At 41.1% G+C, this 18,737-nt stretch overlaps 1 protein-coding gene across 6 annotated transcripts in view; it reads left to right on the forward strand.

Moving 5' to 3' along the window:
* Positions 1 to 1,758: 1,758 nt before the first annotated feature.
* The window catches only part of gramd1a (GRAM domain containing 1A), a 43,485-nt gene continuing 26,506 nt past the window's right edge, over positions 1,759 to 18,737 (forward strand). Inside the window, exons 1-3 of one of the 6 annotated variants that reach the window (XM_086312528.1) lie at positions 1,759 to 2,014; positions 3,962 to 4,036; positions 6,989 to 7,888. In XM_086312528.1, coding sequence (XP_086168654.1) covers positions 7,425 to 7,888 — 464 coding nt within the window. In that variant the 5' untranslated portion in view covers positions 1,759 to 2,014; positions 3,962 to 4,036; positions 6,989 to 7,424. Of the gene's footprint in view, positions 2,015 to 3,961; positions 4,037 to 4,760; positions 5,154 to 6,988; positions 7,889 to 15,650; positions 15,936 to 18,737 lie in introns of those variants that run through there. The other 5 variants (XM_086312530.1, XM_086312529.1, XM_086312533.1 and 2 more) reach the window with 5 other exon arrangements.

Genomic DNA, 18,737 nt, shown 5'->3' on the forward strand with positions numbered 1-18,737 from the left:
GGACGCCTCAGCAGAGATACAAAAACAACAACAACACGTTTGTGGCAACTTTAAGAAAAGAACTGCAGTTTCTATCAAAGCTTAGTCATCAGAAGTGTTGCACATTTAAAATAAACTCAGTGAGACAATGTATGTTAAAAGAAGACAAAAGTAAAAGTTTCACACTTAAGAAGTGAAATATTTAATGGGGGTCGGGGTAAACTCGACAGTATATAATGGTTTTACTGATCTGACTCGTTACAAGGTTAAAGATGTATTAAACGCATGAATAAAATACACAGGTGTACTCATAAGACAGCAGGCAAATAGGAAATAAAGAAAAAGTGAGAAAAGATCAAAAAGGAAACAAAGAACAGCAAAGGGACAGAGAAAACTGGGAGTGTTGAAAAAAAGAAAGATGGAGGAACAGAAAAAGAAAAGAAATAAACAACAAAGGGGGAAGTCAAGAAGAAAGACGAGTGAGAACTAAATAAGGAAACTGGGGAAATGTTAAAAATGAAGAAAATATCAAAAGGGAGAAGAACAAAAAAGATTTTTAAAAAGAGGGGGGAGAAGGAAGCAATGAAAAAATAAAAATTAAAGCAAGACGAGCGACAAACGAGGGAAGAAGAAAGAATAACAAAATAAGGAAAGATGCACAAGAAGAAAGGAGGAATTCAGCAGAAAAGGAAGGAAGACACAACAAAGGAAGCTAGGCCAGAGGAAGGAATGAAGGAAAGGAATGAATGAAAACAAGGACAGAGAGAAGATTGGAGGAAATAGAAAAGGCTGCACCAAAGAAAGGAAAGTTTGGCGTGAAGATAACCCATGAACCGAAATAAATCTGACAGCCGCGGATTAAGTGATTTAAAAATGATTAGTTTTTATGAAACATCATGTCCCAGCTCCTTTAAAAACGTGTTTCCTCTCCTCTTTTAGACACCACATCTCTTGTTCCTGCTTTAAATCCATCTGAATATTCCACACTGACTCTGACATCTTTCACACTTCCTGCCTGTCCTGTTTAGCGCTGTAAATTGCACTCATCAGCCTCTTTAAACCTGATTTCAAACCCGGCACTTCCCTCGTGTTCAGCCACTAAATGTAATATTCGGTTTGTCTTGATTTCTGCCATTGGAGAGTCTGACAGTCGGTCAATGCCTGCCACAGAAACAAGGCCACTCAAGTCAAGGCTGCCAAAGCAGACATCGACTGAAGGCCTCAACTTGCGTGCTGACAAAGACATTCACGTGGAGGATGCAGGCGGTGAGGTGGCGTGATGAATGTAGCGGGCTGGATTGTTTTTAAAGGGGAATGGCTCGTGATGCGTGAGGTGAACCTGAACACGTCCCTCTGTGAGGTCGTACAAATATTTGGAGAAAATAATTAAAATGTGAGCAGGCGGTGGGACACACGCCGTGTTTGTGTGCGTTTGTGTATTTTAGTTGATTTGGAGGTCGAGGATGTCGTCATGTGATGTAACTAGAGCGATAAGCGTCCTTACCTCTTTGCTCTTTTTTGGCCTTGTGTGTGTCTGTGATTGATAATGGCAGCAAAAATCAGGAGGGTTAAAGAAATTCCCAGAGCAGAACATACGGGAGGGGGGACTTCAAGGAAATGTTGACACATGATAAACCCCGTGTGTGTGTGAGTGTGTGTGCGTGCACCTCTGTGACCCAACACATGCGTACACACAGTGAGTGACACACCTCCTATCTCACTATGCTGGTGATGATTCTTTATTTTTAGCTCAGATCGAGTTTCCAGCCCCTCCTGCTCCGCATGGTTCAGCAGCCAGAAGTGCTCAACAACACAACTCCCTGTAACCTGGAGCGCAGCAGTTCCTGCATATGTGACTCGGAGCTCAGCAGCAGCAGCGCCCAGCGAGGCGTTGATTGCAGGAGGCGGAGGAACAAACACCCGAGATGCCTTGCAGAAGCTACGGAGAATCTGAAATTGCCAAGTCACTGTGATGCTTTGTCATCAGTTTGAGAGGATGCAGAGGCAGCTGCTGGCTCGGGATCAAAACTGACAGGTACGTTAGAGACAATTCAAAAGTGGTTGTGTAGTTAAAGACTAAAAAACTTCTTTATATGAGTTTTTCTCCTCAAAGGACTACAAATGTCTCTGTTTCATAACGTGGTTGAGCTGCTGAAGTGCAAGAACAGCTATGTAAATATGGACTTTTAGAAAGTCCGGTATAGTGACAGATCAATAAAATCTCAAATATAGGTTGTAAATATGATAAAGTTAAACTTTGCATGCAAAACACCTAAAACTGTAAAAACCTTGAGAGACACACAAATCGTTTCCACACAAACCACAACACACAGAGATTGATCTTATTTAGATGATCACTGAGCTCCTTTATTTGATTTTGGTTTTTCCAGTTTAAATGTGCTGTTTTTGTCTTGTATTTGTGACCTTGTTAAATTAGTTTGTCTGAGCATCATATTTTTTATTTTATGGAGCTATTTGATAACTATTTAGCTGCTATTTAACACAGAAACTTCAAAACTTGGGGGATCAATAAAGTATATTGCATCTTCTTGTGACCCAATGATGTCACAATAATTAAAGCTTCTCTGTATGTCTGTACATGCCTGTACATTAACAGGTGCAGATTTCAATGGCGATTCTTGGGAAACATTAAAGATGTATATAACTATGACAGGTCGATTTTTCTTCAACAACAAATTCTTTTATTGCTACCAAAAATGAGAATTATGATTTCATGCCACCTCTGAATCTCTTTTTGCCTGCATGAATACCTCTGCCTGATGGAGGAGGCAGAAAAAACCCCACTGCAACTATGAGGGGTTTTTTTTCTTCTCATGTGTAAGATCGCAAATTGATCTTAAACATTCTGCATTAGTCTTTTCATAAAATAATTTAAAACCTTACAGAATTCACTAAAACGATGAACCGAATAAGAAGAAACATCTACAGCTATGACTTCATCGCTATCAACTGAACTTGAACTGTACTTTAATGCAATACCACTTTCACTTTATACCAGAAGATGGAGCACAAAGTTGATGTACCCCGTTATTTAACCTAACAAGTAAAAAGGAATTTATTCTAATCCACAGGAAACGAGTTCAGGGCTATTTTCTTTTGAAATCCATCCATTCTCATTCCCAACACGTAACATACCAATGATTTGTTACATCCCGAGGCGTATCGTAGTAACGCGAAATGTAACCTTCCGCATCCCTATGGTACGATTGTGGATGGAATCCAACAGCGGTAACGCTCCAGCCGTCTATTCCAGCGCTAACACTAACCTTAACCATATCAGGTAGTGTGTTCCAAAGCGATTCATGATCAGAATGTAAAATAAATGTACATGTCTAGATTCACTCTCATACCTCCAAAAGCGTACTATCCCGATGATTTGTCACATAGCGTTGATATGTTATGTTTTAGGATGAGAACATGTTGCTTCTGAAAACGTTTCAAAATGCTGCCCCTTCTGGTGAAAGGTTTAGTTCATATTTGCAGATCTTAATTACACCAATTCTCATTAAGACATTACAATCAAAATAAAGATTATGAGCATGAAAAATATGAATGAATCCACACTTAAACTGTTACTTTGTTTAAATGTTTAAGCAATATGAGCACAGACTGATAAATCCTGTCTCAGTAGTGATAATATTACACGGGAAATGGAAAATAATTATTTCTTTCGAAAATGATACAGAATACCCGAGATTCTCACTGAATTTTGTTTTTTCTGTTACATAAATAATGTCCTGGGTGAGGTGTACATACGCCACCACTTACTTTATAATGTGGCTTCTTGACCTTTATTAAGATTAGATAAAAACTGTATTTTTTAATTCTGTAACTGTAAAGTGTAAACTGCTATGCCGTTCCTTTAAAATGGCATTTTAATATAATAAATGAATTTCAAACAAAACCTCGTCTACAGTTATGCATTTGCATTATTTGGGTTTTCTTTTATTCTCCACTGCAGACCAGGTGACCTGGTATACCTATCGCCCAAAGACTGCATCCTTCCTACAAATGATGCTTCTGCAAGCAGAAGCAGGTGAGATGTCAATCACACTCTTATTTCTTAAAGGACTGTTATTCACTTAATAGGGACCCACGGACACGCAGTATTTCCAGCGCGTGGGGTTACTAGTTGTTGCAGTAGGCCTCTTTAAACACAAGAGGTCGCTATGCTCCTTTGCATCAGCGGTGGTTAAGATTTGCTCCCTTCAAACAAACTCTGAAATTAAGCCAAATCTTTGGATTTCCCACCGGGTCAGATACCTGCTGCCCAGAACCTCTGCTGTTGTGACATCACCGAATTTATTTTTACTTTATTTTTTTCTTGTCCTGGAAGTAAAAGAGCCTCCGCGTCATAGAGACCCAGCTGGAGGTGACAGAAGTGAATAATGCGAAGGTTAAAGCTGATGGAAGCTAAACTGAAAACCAGCTCTCAGCAGGTTTCGTTTGTTTGATGTAAACACTCTTCTTCTCGCCACACATCGTCAGGACAGTTATTTTCCTCGGATCGTACCACAAAGTTTGTCCGTGGGGGGTTCGTTTCGTTTGGCTGTTAGATGTGTGTGTATGTGCACATACATCGAAAAATTCATTTAATCATAACATATAGACTTAAACATTTTTGTGTGTGTTTTGTGTGTTTATTTATGAAAAAGACAGCAGGAGTTGTGTTTTATTGATGAGGTTTAGCACAGCTCCCCCCCGCGCACTAAGCTGGTCGCCCTGGTCTCGTCCTTTTCACTTTTCGACAAAAAACGCTTTGTCTGTTACTTCAATAGCGAGTTAGTTTGGTTCCAGTGCTGAGCTAACTTTGGTCTTTATCTTTGAATTCATTTTAAGAACAGGGTGAGGGAGGGTGTGTTTTTAAAAAAGTGAAATGGAGGAGGCGTAAGTGGAACTTTCTGTGCTGCGAATAAAGTCTGAGCGGCATCATTGTCGTGGCCTTCAGAGCTCGGGTCTGTGTTTAAGGTTAGCTGGCTAAAGGGGCTAACAGTTAGCTGGAGCCGGCCGGCTGATGCCTCTCTGTGCATCCGAAGCATGTTGATGTGTTCCTGTGAGAAAGTGGATTTTAACATCACGTCCCGCACCGTGGCCCGGCTGGTTTTCGAGGCCGAACAGGATAACAGAAACGGAGGAAACTCGTCCAATGGGAGGTAGGACTTCTACGGACTTTTAAGGCTCTAAAAGTTTGTTGTTCTTGGTTCTTCTTTGCGCCTCGGTGGTCTTTCTTTGCGCTGCGGCTGTTTAACGGGTGGCAGGAGGTCGGAAATCTTTCAAGTGGTTATTTTCTGCACCGCGACGAACCGAGCAGCAGACTTTTGCACAGTTTAAACCGCAGAGCTAGTGCGTCTGACTCGGCTGTAGTCGGTGTGTTTGTTGGTGCAGTCGGAGGAGCTTCGTTTCACGGCGGGGACAGATAAGGCTCGCTCGTGTGTGCACGGGGATCACGGTGGCTGGATTACTCTGGGCAAACAAGTCTGTGCCAAGATTGTTCTTGTTCAAACAGATCACATCAAATACTGTCAGACGTGCCGGGGCCCTAGCCTTGGAAGTTCACGCTTTGAAGGCAAACAATGGACACACACACACAGGTTATCGTAACACACGGAGTTATCAGAGTTATCGTAGCTTCGCGTTTGCTAATATTATTTTATTCAGTTTGCAGAGTGGATTTCCTCGATTCACTGTTTGAAAATGTTATGATTATGTTTCATTGGTGTCAGTGTAGCTTTAGTGTTTTTGCTCTAATGCAGAGAGTATTTATGAGGATCATGATTTTAAGAAGTTCACAATAGTTATTACAAAAACATATAAACACACAGCAGTTTTGAAGGCAGGAGTGTTGACCTCCAAAATCTCTATAAACATCTGCACCAAAGCCTCACCAGGTGGGCTGTGATAACAAATTTAACCAAAGACTGAAACTAACACACATTCTGGGTTTTGCACAATGTCGTTTCAGTTTGTAAACACAAGAAACTTTAACAAAAAATGATGCACAAGCAATTACAAAGTGATTCTCTGTTGGAGGACCCGTCTGCACTGTGTTTTCGGATAGTGTTGGCCTTGGCAGTGCCAGCTGGGCCTTGATACCAGCCACAGATTTTCCAAAGTTTGTGTTTGTGTCTCATACTGAAAAGAAGTGTGGGGTTGTTGCTGTTATTTCTACCCATTTAGTAAACATAATTCAGCTTGAGGTTTAAGTCAATTGAACCATATCGAAAAAAAGGTAGTTGAATGTTCCCTGGTGTATAACTTTTCTGACAAAAAAATTCAAAATTTTTTTCTCAATTTACAAGCCATCTTAGAAAACTGAAAGTTTACTATGAGTTGAGGCGTCTTTGAGGTATATAGGTGGTAGCTGTTATTAGCTATTTATTTTATGTTTCCACAGGATCCATTGAACAGTTATGGCTGCAGGATATAAAACTCCAGCATCTCTTAATGTTTCAAACCTAAAGCAAATAAAACTGAGCAGGGAGGGGGCATTGCGCTTGAAATCAACCCTTTTAAATCAACAAAGGCTCTTTCGGGGTTTTTGGATCTCTTGTTAATTCACAAATAAAACAACATTTACACCGATCAGTAATGTTTATCGGCTAATTTACCCCTATTTGGCTTGTTTGATCATAAAGGTTGCGTATCTGTTCTGGAGCAGCTGCGTTTTAAAAATTGGTCTCTTGAAGCTTTAATTAGTGGCTGTTATCTGAAAGCCCCAACATTCACCCAGTTTTGGCTATTTCAGAGTTTCTTGAAGGGAGAATTTCTTTAAATGATCCAAAAATAGTCAAACATAAATTAGCTCATTACAGATGAATTCTATTGATCAGTCTTCTGATAATCATTGCTGTCTGACAGAAATGTCTGTAATCAGTTAAACCATCACTTTAACAACTTGTATGTGAGGAAGCAGATTTATGATAGCTGTGGTCAGGTCCAGGCAGGCCAGCGTTTTGAACGCCAGGTTTCTGCTCTTGTTGCTCCTCAGGTGGCTCCTTCCAGACAGTGCTATGTTTTTCTCTGAGGCTCCTTATCTCAGGAAAGTCTGCCTAAACTCAAAAGAGTGAGACTTCTAAGCTGAACACAGAAGTGGGAGGATCGCAGAGCGTTTTAGCCTCTCGTTGCCAGCATATATGTACAGACTGGACAGCGGGAAGTGGATTGGTTGAAGAACTGAAACTGAGACTGCCAACAAGTTTTCTGCTGCGTATTTTTTCTCTGCAAGAAACCCTCAAACCTGTTCACTTGAGAGCTGTTTTGCCTTTTTTACCACTTCAGGAGAAGTTGACCAGCACCTTCATAAGAAAATCTGTTAAATTCACAGGAAACATGGTGCGTAATCAATAAGTTGCTGTCTGTGGCCGACACGTGGTCGGTTTTAAATGCTCGTCCTTCTTGATGGCCTTGACTGAAAAGCTCAAAAGATGACGATGTCCCCTCCTGCAAGACCAGAGGGCATGACTCTGGCTCAGCCCATCCCCGTCCCAATGCTGACCGTCCTCCCGCCGTCCTCGGACACAGAGTCCTGGTCTTGTTCGCCTAGTCCCAGACCCCTGCGCTCCGACCGACCCCGTGGCTCCCACCGTAGTAGGACAAGAACCAAAAGGCGGAAACAGGAAGAGCAAGGCTGTGCTTATAAGCCGCAATGGGGCAAAACTCCACAAATCGTGATACAGTCGTCCACAGAGAGGGGAGCTGTTCAACATCGGAGTCCCTCGCCCTCTTTGGTTACTGAGATGGGGACAGCGAAGCAAGGTCGGGACAGTCCGTCACATGACCTCCTCATACCGCCGTCTCGCTCCTGGTCTCGTAGTCCGTCACCCAGCCGCCGCTCTCGTTGGTCCCTCAGGAGCCTGCTCAGCAGGGACTCTGACGGAGACCGCTGCAGGTTAGTGTGCTGGATTCAGTCAGTGATTTATTTGTTTTTATCTACAGTTTATCTGCTCCTCATGGCACAGGCCAAGCTCAAGCTTTTCTTTTTACCTTCAGTGATTCAAGTGAAGGTTCTTTCTTATCTCGCAGCACATAAAGTTCAGGAGGTCAGAACAGAGCGTCCGCACCGTGTTCAGCAGCCTCCTGGGTATTCTGTGCTTACCGCTGTGTAAAAACATCAGCCGATTTGCATTCAGGCCCGCTGAGACGGCGGTGACTCACACGAGCTGTGCAGCCTCTCATCTGTGCACATTTGGTGAGAGATAAAAAGCACATGACGCTCTCAGTCATATTTTTCTCTCTGAAACTACACGAGAGCAGCTATTTTGGATTAGGGTGAAGGTAATTACCTAAAGCTAGTGAGGACAGGATGAAAAGTTTTTCTTTCTTTTTTTATTTGTATGACATATAGCCAAAGTTCGTACAGTTAAGGAGGAGGAAAAAGAGAAGAACTGAGCTGTATATCCAGGGTTTTTCCTTTATATGTAAAAATAGGTGTGGGCCTTCTCGTAAAGCTTATTTGGGTGGCTGTAGCTCAGGTGGCAGAGCAGGTCAGCCACTAATCAGAAGGTCGGTGGTTCGATCCCAGGCTGCATCCTGGCTGCATGCCAAATATCCTTGGGCAAGATACTAACCCCGTGTTTGCCTACTGGTGGTGGTCAGAGGGCCCGGTGGCGCCTGTGTCCGGCAGCCTCGCCTCTGTCAGTGCGCCCCAGGGCAGCTGTGGCTACAATGTAGCTTGCTATCGCCAGTGTGTGAATGTGTGTGTGAATGGGTGGATGACTGAATGTAGTGTAAAGCGCTTTGGGGTCCTATGGACTAGAAAAGCGCTATATAAATGCAGGCCATTTAGTATATGTGATATAATGTGCCACAAACAGGACTTTAATATCACCAACCATTCCCATGTTATTACCGTGTATCCATATAAATGGCCCACCCTGTACTTATCTAAGCAGCACTTTTTCCTCCGAAGAGATGAAGAGATTATGTTCACAAGTAAACCTGAGGATGCGTTATCTTGTGATGGTGGCATTACATTTCGTGTCAGTGAAACTGTTTCGTCAGGGTTTGGAGTCAGTCTCTGCGTGCAGCTGTGCAGCTCATTTCAACATCTGTGCATTAACTCTTTATAACTATTTTTTTGAACAGTAATAAAATATATATATATTGCACATCAGGTCATCTTACATATTAAGCCAGCATATTCTGCTTTAGCTCTTTTGCACACATCTGTTTCAATCTCCATATTTTTGCCTCTTTTTCTGTCATCATTTATTTATTTGTACTATTTGTATTTATATGTTTTATTCTATATATTAATCGGCATCTGTGGGTGGACAGCACAAGAATTTCATTGCACAGAGAAATGCCTTTTTCTCTTGTGACGCATGACAATAAACACTTTGAATCTTGAATCTCTAACCTGTCAGAAACCAGCTGCAGCACATTCGACTGAAGCAAGTCGGGTCCGGTGTGCTTCTGCAAAGCTTGATATTACTTAGGCAAGCTCCTTTTTCATGATTCTGTATTTAAATGTTCAATCATAGCTTTAAATATATTTTGATTAAAGAGTTGTCATCTCACCTTTCTACAATTTATTAAAAAAAAAAAAGCTCAAGGAAAGTTTGTGTTTAAGCTGAAAGTAAATGAAGTTTCCTTTTTTATTCTTTAAGAAAATAACAATTTTGTGTCTCCAGGCAAATAAACATTTCATAACTGCAGGGTTGTTTTTTTTTATTGTTTTTACCTTTACTGCATTACAAAGGATTCTGTGTGTAACAGCGTCTGAACCTCACCTAAAGAAAGCTGTGTCCTGGGTGTGATTGTGCTTTATGTTTTAACATGTTTAGTAGTTTGATTCCATGCAGAAGCTCATTAGTCCACCACTGCTCTCTGCATGTGGCTGCTGTGCTGTGCCTCTGTTCCCGCGGAGTTTCCCACTGGTTGTTTTTCCTCTTCTCTGCGTAAAAACCATAATCAGTGCTGTGGCAATGGCTCTAAGAAAATGCTATAAATGATTGTTCAGAGTTTGAACAGAATTATGCGGGTGGGGGTTAAAGTTCACAGCCTCTTCTTCCTGGAATCTCCCAGAGGAGCAGAAAGGGTCAGATCTGGTTACTCCAGGTTCAAGTAAAATTTAAACCGTTTATAAAGGGATGAGCTTGTTTGGGCAGTGTGATTGATTAAGGATGTATTTGTAATTTAGTTACAGGACAACTTTAAAATGATGAATTATGAGAGGAAATGTACTTTTCACCTTTATAGACCAACAACAATATAGCCTTATGATGCCAAAATAACTGGAGATATGATTCCTGTACCTCGTGACAGAATCTACATAATTCTCTATTTATTTTCCTCCCAATTTCTAATTATATGTATTTATTTATAGCTGAAAAGCTTTTATGCGACACATGTCTAAGAAATCCTCCCGTTTTGACTAAAAACTCATTACAACACAACTTCTTTTATTAACATGGGAGTGTTTTTATCTTAGCTTTTCTTTCCTCCCACATACCATACCAGTCATTTGTTTTTGCAGATTACCTGTTAAAATCCTGATTGAGTCCAAGTATGCTATGATGTCAAATTTAAAAAAACAAAAACCTAGAAGCAGTCAGATGGCAGGATCGCAGTGATAAAGCAAAGACTGTACCCTGTATTTAAACATCAACATCACTGCTCCAGATGACCTGAGAGGATGGTGTGACTGAGGACAGAACCCGGGTTATGTAAACTGTAAACAAAGAAAATGAGACCACCTCTGAAGGAAAAGCGGAGCTGAGTCAGGCACAAGGACCAGAGGCGGGTTCCTGCACTCTTTATCTGTTCCTCGGAATGATGACATCACCTCCAGCCAATGGGAGCGAGTTCCTGGTCTGATGATGTCATGTGAGCCCAATCAGATGAGGGATGTGTGGATCACTGCAGTGGGCTTCTGAGGGCATGCACATGAACAGCTGTGCCCTTGTCCTCTTCATCAGCGCCTCCTTTTATTGACCTACTTATATTGTTCTGCAGCATATTAATGATTTTTAATGTTCACAGCTGACCCGGCCAGCGAGGATTAGGGAGGGTTTTTTAATGGTGAAAGCAAATGTTTGTGGAGCTTAAATGGAAAAGAAAACATTTGGTTTAAATAATGTTTGGTGAAACTGGGGCTGCACAGGTTTCAGAGTTGTCACAACATTTGCATGTTTCCCACAGATTTGTAGTTTATTCAGGTTGGGATGTGTCTGCAGTGAGTTGTCAAATAGGGCTGCCACGATTAGTCGACTAGTCACGATTACGTCGACTATCAAAATCGTCGACGACTGATTTAATAGTCAACGCGTCGTTTGAAGCTTTGTAAGATCACAAAAGACGCAGGAATAAGTAGCAGGATTTAAGAGTGTAATAACGGACTGAAACAGAAGATGGCAGCACTGCATGTACAAGGATGCCAGCTGCTGTTAAACCCCGAAGAAGAAGAAGAAGTAGCTCCGTCCCAGAATTCATAGCGCAGCCCAGCTCTGTTGTCAACAATGGCGGCAGCTAGTTAGTTTTTATATTACTCTTATTATTCTTTCCGGGTCACAAAATAAACGTTTAACATATTTTCAGGCGAGAATGTAGCTGTGTAAACCTCAAATATCTGCTCAGTTTATCAAGACACCACATATTTTCAAAAGCGCTCCGACGTTTTCGGAGACGTCTGTTACCCACTAGCTCGATAGCTAGCCGGGGGCTAGGTCACTAGCACCGTGAGAACACCGGACTCCCGGCAAATCGTTTTCAAACCCACTGCCGTCACTTAGCTTAAAATGTTATTGTTTGGCTTTTTTTTAGTATTTTATTTGTTCCTGAGTAAATCGGTTTGGCTGAGATTAAAGTTATAGTTTTTACACAGCTGAATAAACGTCAAGCAGACAGCTGATTATCAGAAGTGTGAGATGCTCGAGAGTTTACTCCGGTGTCCTGTTATATTTTAGATAGCAAGGAGTTTATTAAACTTCACCGAAACAATCTGCAAACTTCATTAAAAATTAATAAACTATCATCTTGTCTTTATTTTTAATTAGCACAGACCTGAAACACTTAAAGCTGTAAGCTAATGATAGTTATATAAGAGCAGATGCTGCTGGTGCAATAAGCTGTACGCTGTATGTCCAATGGATGATGATGTGATTAGTCGACTAATCGCAAAAATAATCGGTGACTAGTCGACTATCAAAATAATCGTTTGTGGCAGCCCTATTGTCAAATATCACGTTGAATTATCAAATCAGATTGATAATGGAGCACCATGATGTGAACTGACACTGAGGAAAAACAGCAGCATGACTGAGAACAGTTTTCTTGGACTAAACTGTGACTCAGCTGTTCGAGATGTAAGATTTAATAATAGAATAGAATCATAAATGTAAATTAAATAAATTTAAAATATGAAATATCTGAAATAATACATATAATGTCTAATAATAATAATAACACAAAAGATGCTCTATATTATGAAGTGGACCCTTCAGTAATACAACAGAAAAAAACCCAACAATCATATGACCCGCTGTGACCAAGCACTTTGGCAACAGTGGGAAGGAAAAACTCCCTTTTAACAGGAAGAACCCTCCGGCAGAACCAGGCTCAGGGAGGGGCGGGTCTGATGGACCACCACTTTAAAGCTGTTCTTGTCTTCTGGTGTTGTTTTGCAGAGGACACAGTCTGAGGTTTGTTGTGTCAATGTTTTATGTGTAATCAGTACAAGAGTGCACTCCATCAGTTTCATTTCATGGTGTAGGTTAAAGTTCAGCAGCTCTGTTTCCTCTTCGTACAAGTGCGTACATGCTCGTTCTAAGAGAGGAGTCATATACTAACATGATGTTCAGCCCTATAATGTGAGCATAATCACTCGCTGTATGGTATTAACTGATAATAACACATGACTCATGTTAGTCACCGCATGAGTGCAGCTCTTCTGGATCACACTGCGTATATTCATTTGTTGCTGGTTTTAGGAATTGTTTTAGAGTTACTCACTTTTACTGGGCAGGACCTCATGTCAACTTTAACCAGCATTAGTAGTAATCAGTGAGGCTGCTGACTGACATTTGGAATAAAACAATACATGTGTGGTGTCTTTGAGCAAGAGGAAACTTTGCTTCTGTAATTGACATCGTATTTATTTAAACAGGAAAGGGGAGCAGAACTCATTCATAAGCAATGCTGCTTCAGTGCTGATGATTTATATATCGGACTGTGTCGTCATATGAAGTAATAACTGTCATTGTTCTAATATTTTTCCATGCAAATGTATTAGAAATGTTTCCTTTAATGTTTTTTTTTTTTAATGACATGTCAGAATCTTTTATTTGCTCTATGCTAATTTCCCACCATGAGGCATAGTGGGCTTCATCTTTTAGACCCAGAAGCCATGTCTGTGTTTTATTCGGTCTGTGTTGTTAACTACTAGCATGCCTGCCGTTTTGCCATTAGCGTAGCTTTAGCCACTATCAAGCTTCCTCCCCATTTGCGTTGATGGGTTGGGCTTCTTGTTTCCTTAGAAACAGACATTTAAAGACCTGCATGTTGAATCCATAATTCTAGATTTACCCTGAATGTCAGCTGCATGGAGGGCTTAATGTATATAGGTTAAGTGCTCTGTGAATGTGGTTTGTAGTCTAAAGTGCTGTGAGTCAGTAAGAAGAGCAGTATGAAAATGCCAGTCTTCTTGCAGCTTGACTGAAAGGCTTTTATCCATAGCTGTAGCCTCATTATAACTATATGTGGCTGCAGTATAGCGGGGGAAATACTGCATGCATGTCAGTGAAATGAAGTCATGCACAATCATGGTGCTAATACTTCAGCAGAGATGATTGTGATGTTTACCTGTTACTATACCTTCACTGCATGAAACAAAGGAAATAACATCACTGATGGGGAGAAAAATGCTGACTACTGGCCCTGATAATCGCACTGTCACTGCTTTAACCTGGAGTTGTTAATTAGCTTTTGCAGTTGTATTCTTTGGTTTGTGTTACAGCATGTACCCTCACAGGCTCTGAGGTTTAAAGTAAGCAGCTCTTTGTTTGGCTGCTCTTTTACGGTGCATTCATCTGGCCTTACACATTACCCGCTTGGTGCATGAGACTCTGACATGAGTATGAGCCATCTGTGGGTGAACCTCAGAAAAGCAGATTACACACAGGGAGACAGAATAGTGGAAATGTGGGCCTAGCTCAGGCCAGTGTGGATTATGATGTGGACTGTAATCCAGAGGGATGGACAGAGAGCCTGAGGGTTAAAGGATTGGGTGGGCTCTGGACTTTGGCCAGGTGGACTCACTACAGGCAGACGTGGCCTCTGTACTGTCAAAGCTAGCCACATTGGAGTCGTGTTTGTAGCTTTACAAGATGCTATACTTGAACACATTAATAGGTAATGACCCACAAACTAACAAACCTTGAGGTTAGCTCCAAAAGTGACCATCCCCATGGACTCATGTGTGAAAATACAGTACAGCCTACTACAGAGCAAAGCAGTTTTTCTCTTTGTGGATAGTTTCCCTCCTCATAACTGGACACAAGGTGAGTTATTAACCTGCACAAAGTCAGCGCGCCTGTTTTGCTGAGTGAGATCCTAGGGCTTTAGCAGGCTGTGACTTGGTACTAATTTGCAGATATATTTGCTCATGTGATGCACGCGTGCACTTTATGGATGGCGCTTGTTAACAAAGCTTGCTAATATGAGCTGAAATTGGAATATTTAATCTGTGTTCTATATGCAGAACTAAGCCCTTATTACAGATTTTTTAAAAATTGATTTATAAATGTGTATTAACTTAAATGTTAAATCATTTATATTTTAAAATCTGCAAAACAATAAATTGCAACGTAATTGGGTATAAAGTACAGTATTTGAATCGAACATAAAGTAGAGTAGAAGTAGAACCTAGTCGTATTTTAGTGGGGATCATGCGACACACCCCTGGATATCCATCATGGATGCTTGTAGAAGTCAATAATTCACCTGAGTTAGTAAATGTTCAAACTTAACGAGCTGCTGACTGTGAGGAACCACTTCGTCCTCATCGAGATGAAGCATGATTTTCACCCTTTTCATTGTAAAGAAGTGCTCAGAGGGGGTTATATCATGACACCGATCCTCCCACCACTGCCTTTGGACTCAAGTGCTGTTAAACTTAAGACTCCCATTGGATGAGAGCTCTGATAGGGCTCGTAGTGGAATTAAGCAAATACTTTACCAAACTACGACTTTTAATACACTTTTACTTGAAGTATCCTCACATACTTGTCCATTTGCATGTTTCTTTATACTTGTACTTCACTATATTCTGCATTTATTCTGAATAAGTTTTATTGATTATTTTTAAGATTTTAATTCAGACAAATCCAGTTAAGTTGAAGTTCGTTTCTTTGGTTTTTCTCCCTTTCGCTGATATCCTCTGTAATACTTGACCAGCTTTGTTGTGTATTTACTGCTGATTCCTGTGGGGCCCCATCCCTTGTCCTTGCCCCGTGTGCCACCCTCCACCCGGAAACGCCCCTGCCCACTTCATTAAGGTAGAAACGGCTCAGTCGGACTTTTCATCCTTGTCGATGCCATCACTTGAGCGGTTTACAAAAAAAATACACACGGAGCCTCCTCCCTCCCTCCTTCTCTCACTCCCTTACTCCTCCTCCTGCTCTTCCTTCCCCCACCTTCCCCCACCCTCCCCCTATAGTTGCAAAAGGATTACGGATGGACGCAGACACGGCAGCCCGTTACCGGGTCTTGCAGTCGGCATAGGGAGTAGCGGTGTGTGTCCGGTACCGGCGAGGTGCAGGGGCGTCGGCCCCGGTGGGAAATTAATTCGGATTTATTGAAGGAAACGCGGCAGAAGAAAAACCCTGATAGCGGCCGTGCTTCATCTGCACACTCCGAGCAGGAACACCGGTGCCATATTCCTGCTGCGAGGGTTTGTGACCATCAGCTGGACCACAAACGCCTCATGACATGTTCGAGTAAGTGGCATAAAGGAGGGAGGATGGCTGCTGTGCAATGCTCCGCTTTACGTACCCACACAGGTCGCATCCTGCAGAGCCCGCCGGTAGCACGGAGGCGCAGCAACAGCCTGCTGATAGCTTCATCCCGCAGGTCCCCCACCCTCCCTCCATCCGCCCAGCCTCCATCCTGTGCACAGGCTGCTGGTTTAGCTGAAAACGTCTCGCATATTTCCCCTCTCCTTGGACTTTGCTTCTCTGGCAGGTTATTAGGTCGTAAACGGGCTCAGCAGACCGATTGTTTTCCATGTGCTAGCTGCACATTAGCTGATCATCTGTCGGATTTAATGGGTGACAGGATAGAGGACAATATTTAAGCTAATCCCTCCTCCTGGGTACAAGCCCTGCCCAGTGACTGCATATCATTTGTTGGTTTCTTTGAATGGACTGAGGTCCGGACAGAAGAGCTGTCCATTTCTCATCTAATCAGTTTTTTAGTTTTTCACCTGTTTGTGGGGGGTTTGTGTCTTTGTGTGCGTGTATATCTGTCTAGATGGATATAAATATATATTTTTAGTCCGTTTGTTTGTTTTGCACTGTAAACAGTGCCATAACTTTATAATATGTGCTATATATGTAGATATAAAATGTATCTGTTGCATATTTTGAAGCATAATTACAATCAAAGGAGGGTAGGGATGGACTGATTTATATACATACATACGTTTCACTTATTGACCATATTGCAAATATTATTTTACAATACCAGAGTTTTACTTAACTTGGTATAAATGGAAATATTTCACATAACTTACAAGTCTTTTTTTCTGTGTCAGTATTGAAAAGCAGGGCAATCTTTTTAAAATATTTGGATATGAAGAATGTGGCTAAAATGATTAGTGCTTTAACAGTGTGCATATGTATACACAGTTAAAATGGAATAACTCACGTTCCTGTATGACGTCCTGACCTTAAGAAATCCATCTTAAAGCAGGCATATGTACACAGTGACTGGTTAAAGTAAGAGTCTCAGAAATGTTAGCCAGCTGATAATACTTGACTTAAAGTACATATTATATTATTTTAGAGGAAGCAGTTCTCTAGTAAATTCTCATATAGATATAGAAACTCTTCCTTTCTGGTAAAACGTAGTACTAATCATCAAAGATGACGATGGTGTAAAAGAGGCACAGATTTCCTCAGGTGCTCTGATCAAAAACATCCTTTTAAAAGCAAATTCTGCCCACTCAGCAACCATCTCGAGCCTTTTTAGGGCACTTATTTTGAAGCTTTAACATATGACCTGTAATTTCAGTCTTTGCCTAAACATAAGAACAGTCAATTTTTTACTTTTTTTTATATCTTGGAAGTTTCAATTGTACAGCAATCTTCACCAGTTGTGGATCCTCCCACAGATTTCGGTTTGAGACAGAGATTTATCAAATTTGAACGACTCAGTTCCTTTGAACTATTTTGCAGTCAGCATTGTTTAGCCTGTGCATACAGAGTTGTTTTTGGCTCAGATTGGGGCTTTTTGGCTGTTGAATATCTGTTGAATTTAAAACATGCAGCAGATAAAAAAAGAAAACACACGTATGTAGCATTTAGTTGCCTGATCTAATTGGACTGTATGTCCTGTTAGATTGGACAACTTTATTCTTCAGTAACTGAAACTCCTCCAGTTAACTCTTTTTTCAGCCAGTTGTATTATGTGGAAATGTGATTATTGTCTTTGTTATAACTAAAACCTTTGTTCTGCAGATAGCATTTGTTTGTCCCCACAGGGAATATCCCTCTACCAACATGTGTGTTATTTGGGATTTTTATTGACTTATCAGATGATCAGAAGTGACATAAGTCTGTTGATTTCCAGCTAACAGTCTCATGTTCTTTACTGTATATGATAACCATGCTTACTGGCTGTCTTAGTCACCCCCAGAGGTGGATTCTGGAAAATCAGTTAACTATTATTATGATAGGAAATAAGTTATGTTATGAGGGTTTATGTGACAATAGTTGGTGGTGCTTGTTGTTAAATATGTTGTCGGGATGAGGGTTGCTTACGTCACGGAGAGTTGTGAAAACCTCAAGTATTGTTTTCCTTTTACACTTGAGCTGCCGGCGGATTTAAACCCGGGTTGTAAACGCGTGCTGACACAGACTCTCATCATTCAGTGTCCTCACAATCTGCTAGCTGACCGGCTGCACAACAAGCCTATTTAGAGGCTCTGCTGCCCTGCGTACGTTACCTAAAGATAGCTTAATGCTACTTGACATAATGCTCCCGTGATTAGCATCACTGCTAATATTTTAAGGATTATTTCCCTGTAAAAACAAACCCGGTCATGTTTACGGGTGACTCCCTCAGCTTCAGTTCTCCTTGTGGTTGTTTTTGGAGGTTATATCATTCTGACTAACCTCCTCCTCCTGTTTCCTCATGAACTCCTGATACTGAGTTTTTAAGCTAAGCCTTTGTGTTAATCTCAGCCTTTGTTTTTTCCCTAAGTTTCCCAAACTAGTTAAGAGCACAATCACATGAAGGAAGTGATGTTGGCATCATATGACCAATCATAAACAAGGACAGGTCTACTAGTGGCTAGAGGTGGGAATCACCATACATCCCACGATACGATATTATCACAATACTTAACGCACGATACAATATTATTGCAATTTTTAAAAATATTTTGCGATATTCAGATTCTGTACATGAAGGTAAACTTTATCAATATTCATTTTATCTAATATCAAAGTCTCACACTCAGTCTTTCTCTCATTTCAGTTTTATTGTTGACAAACTGAACAGTTTGTATTACAGTCTAG

This window comes from Aulonocara sp. 'chitande type north' Nkhata Bay, linkage group LG11 (genome assembly GCF_057382095.1).
Source record: "Aulonocara sp. 'chitande type north' Nkhata Bay isolate Kocher_YH1m ecotype deep benthic linkage group LG11, A_spYH_male_GT1.1, whole genome shotgun sequence".
Classification (NCBI taxonomy): domain Eukaryota; kingdom Metazoa; phylum Chordata; class Actinopteri; order Cichliformes; family Cichlidae; genus Aulonocara; species Aulonocara sp. 'chitande type north' Nkhata Bay.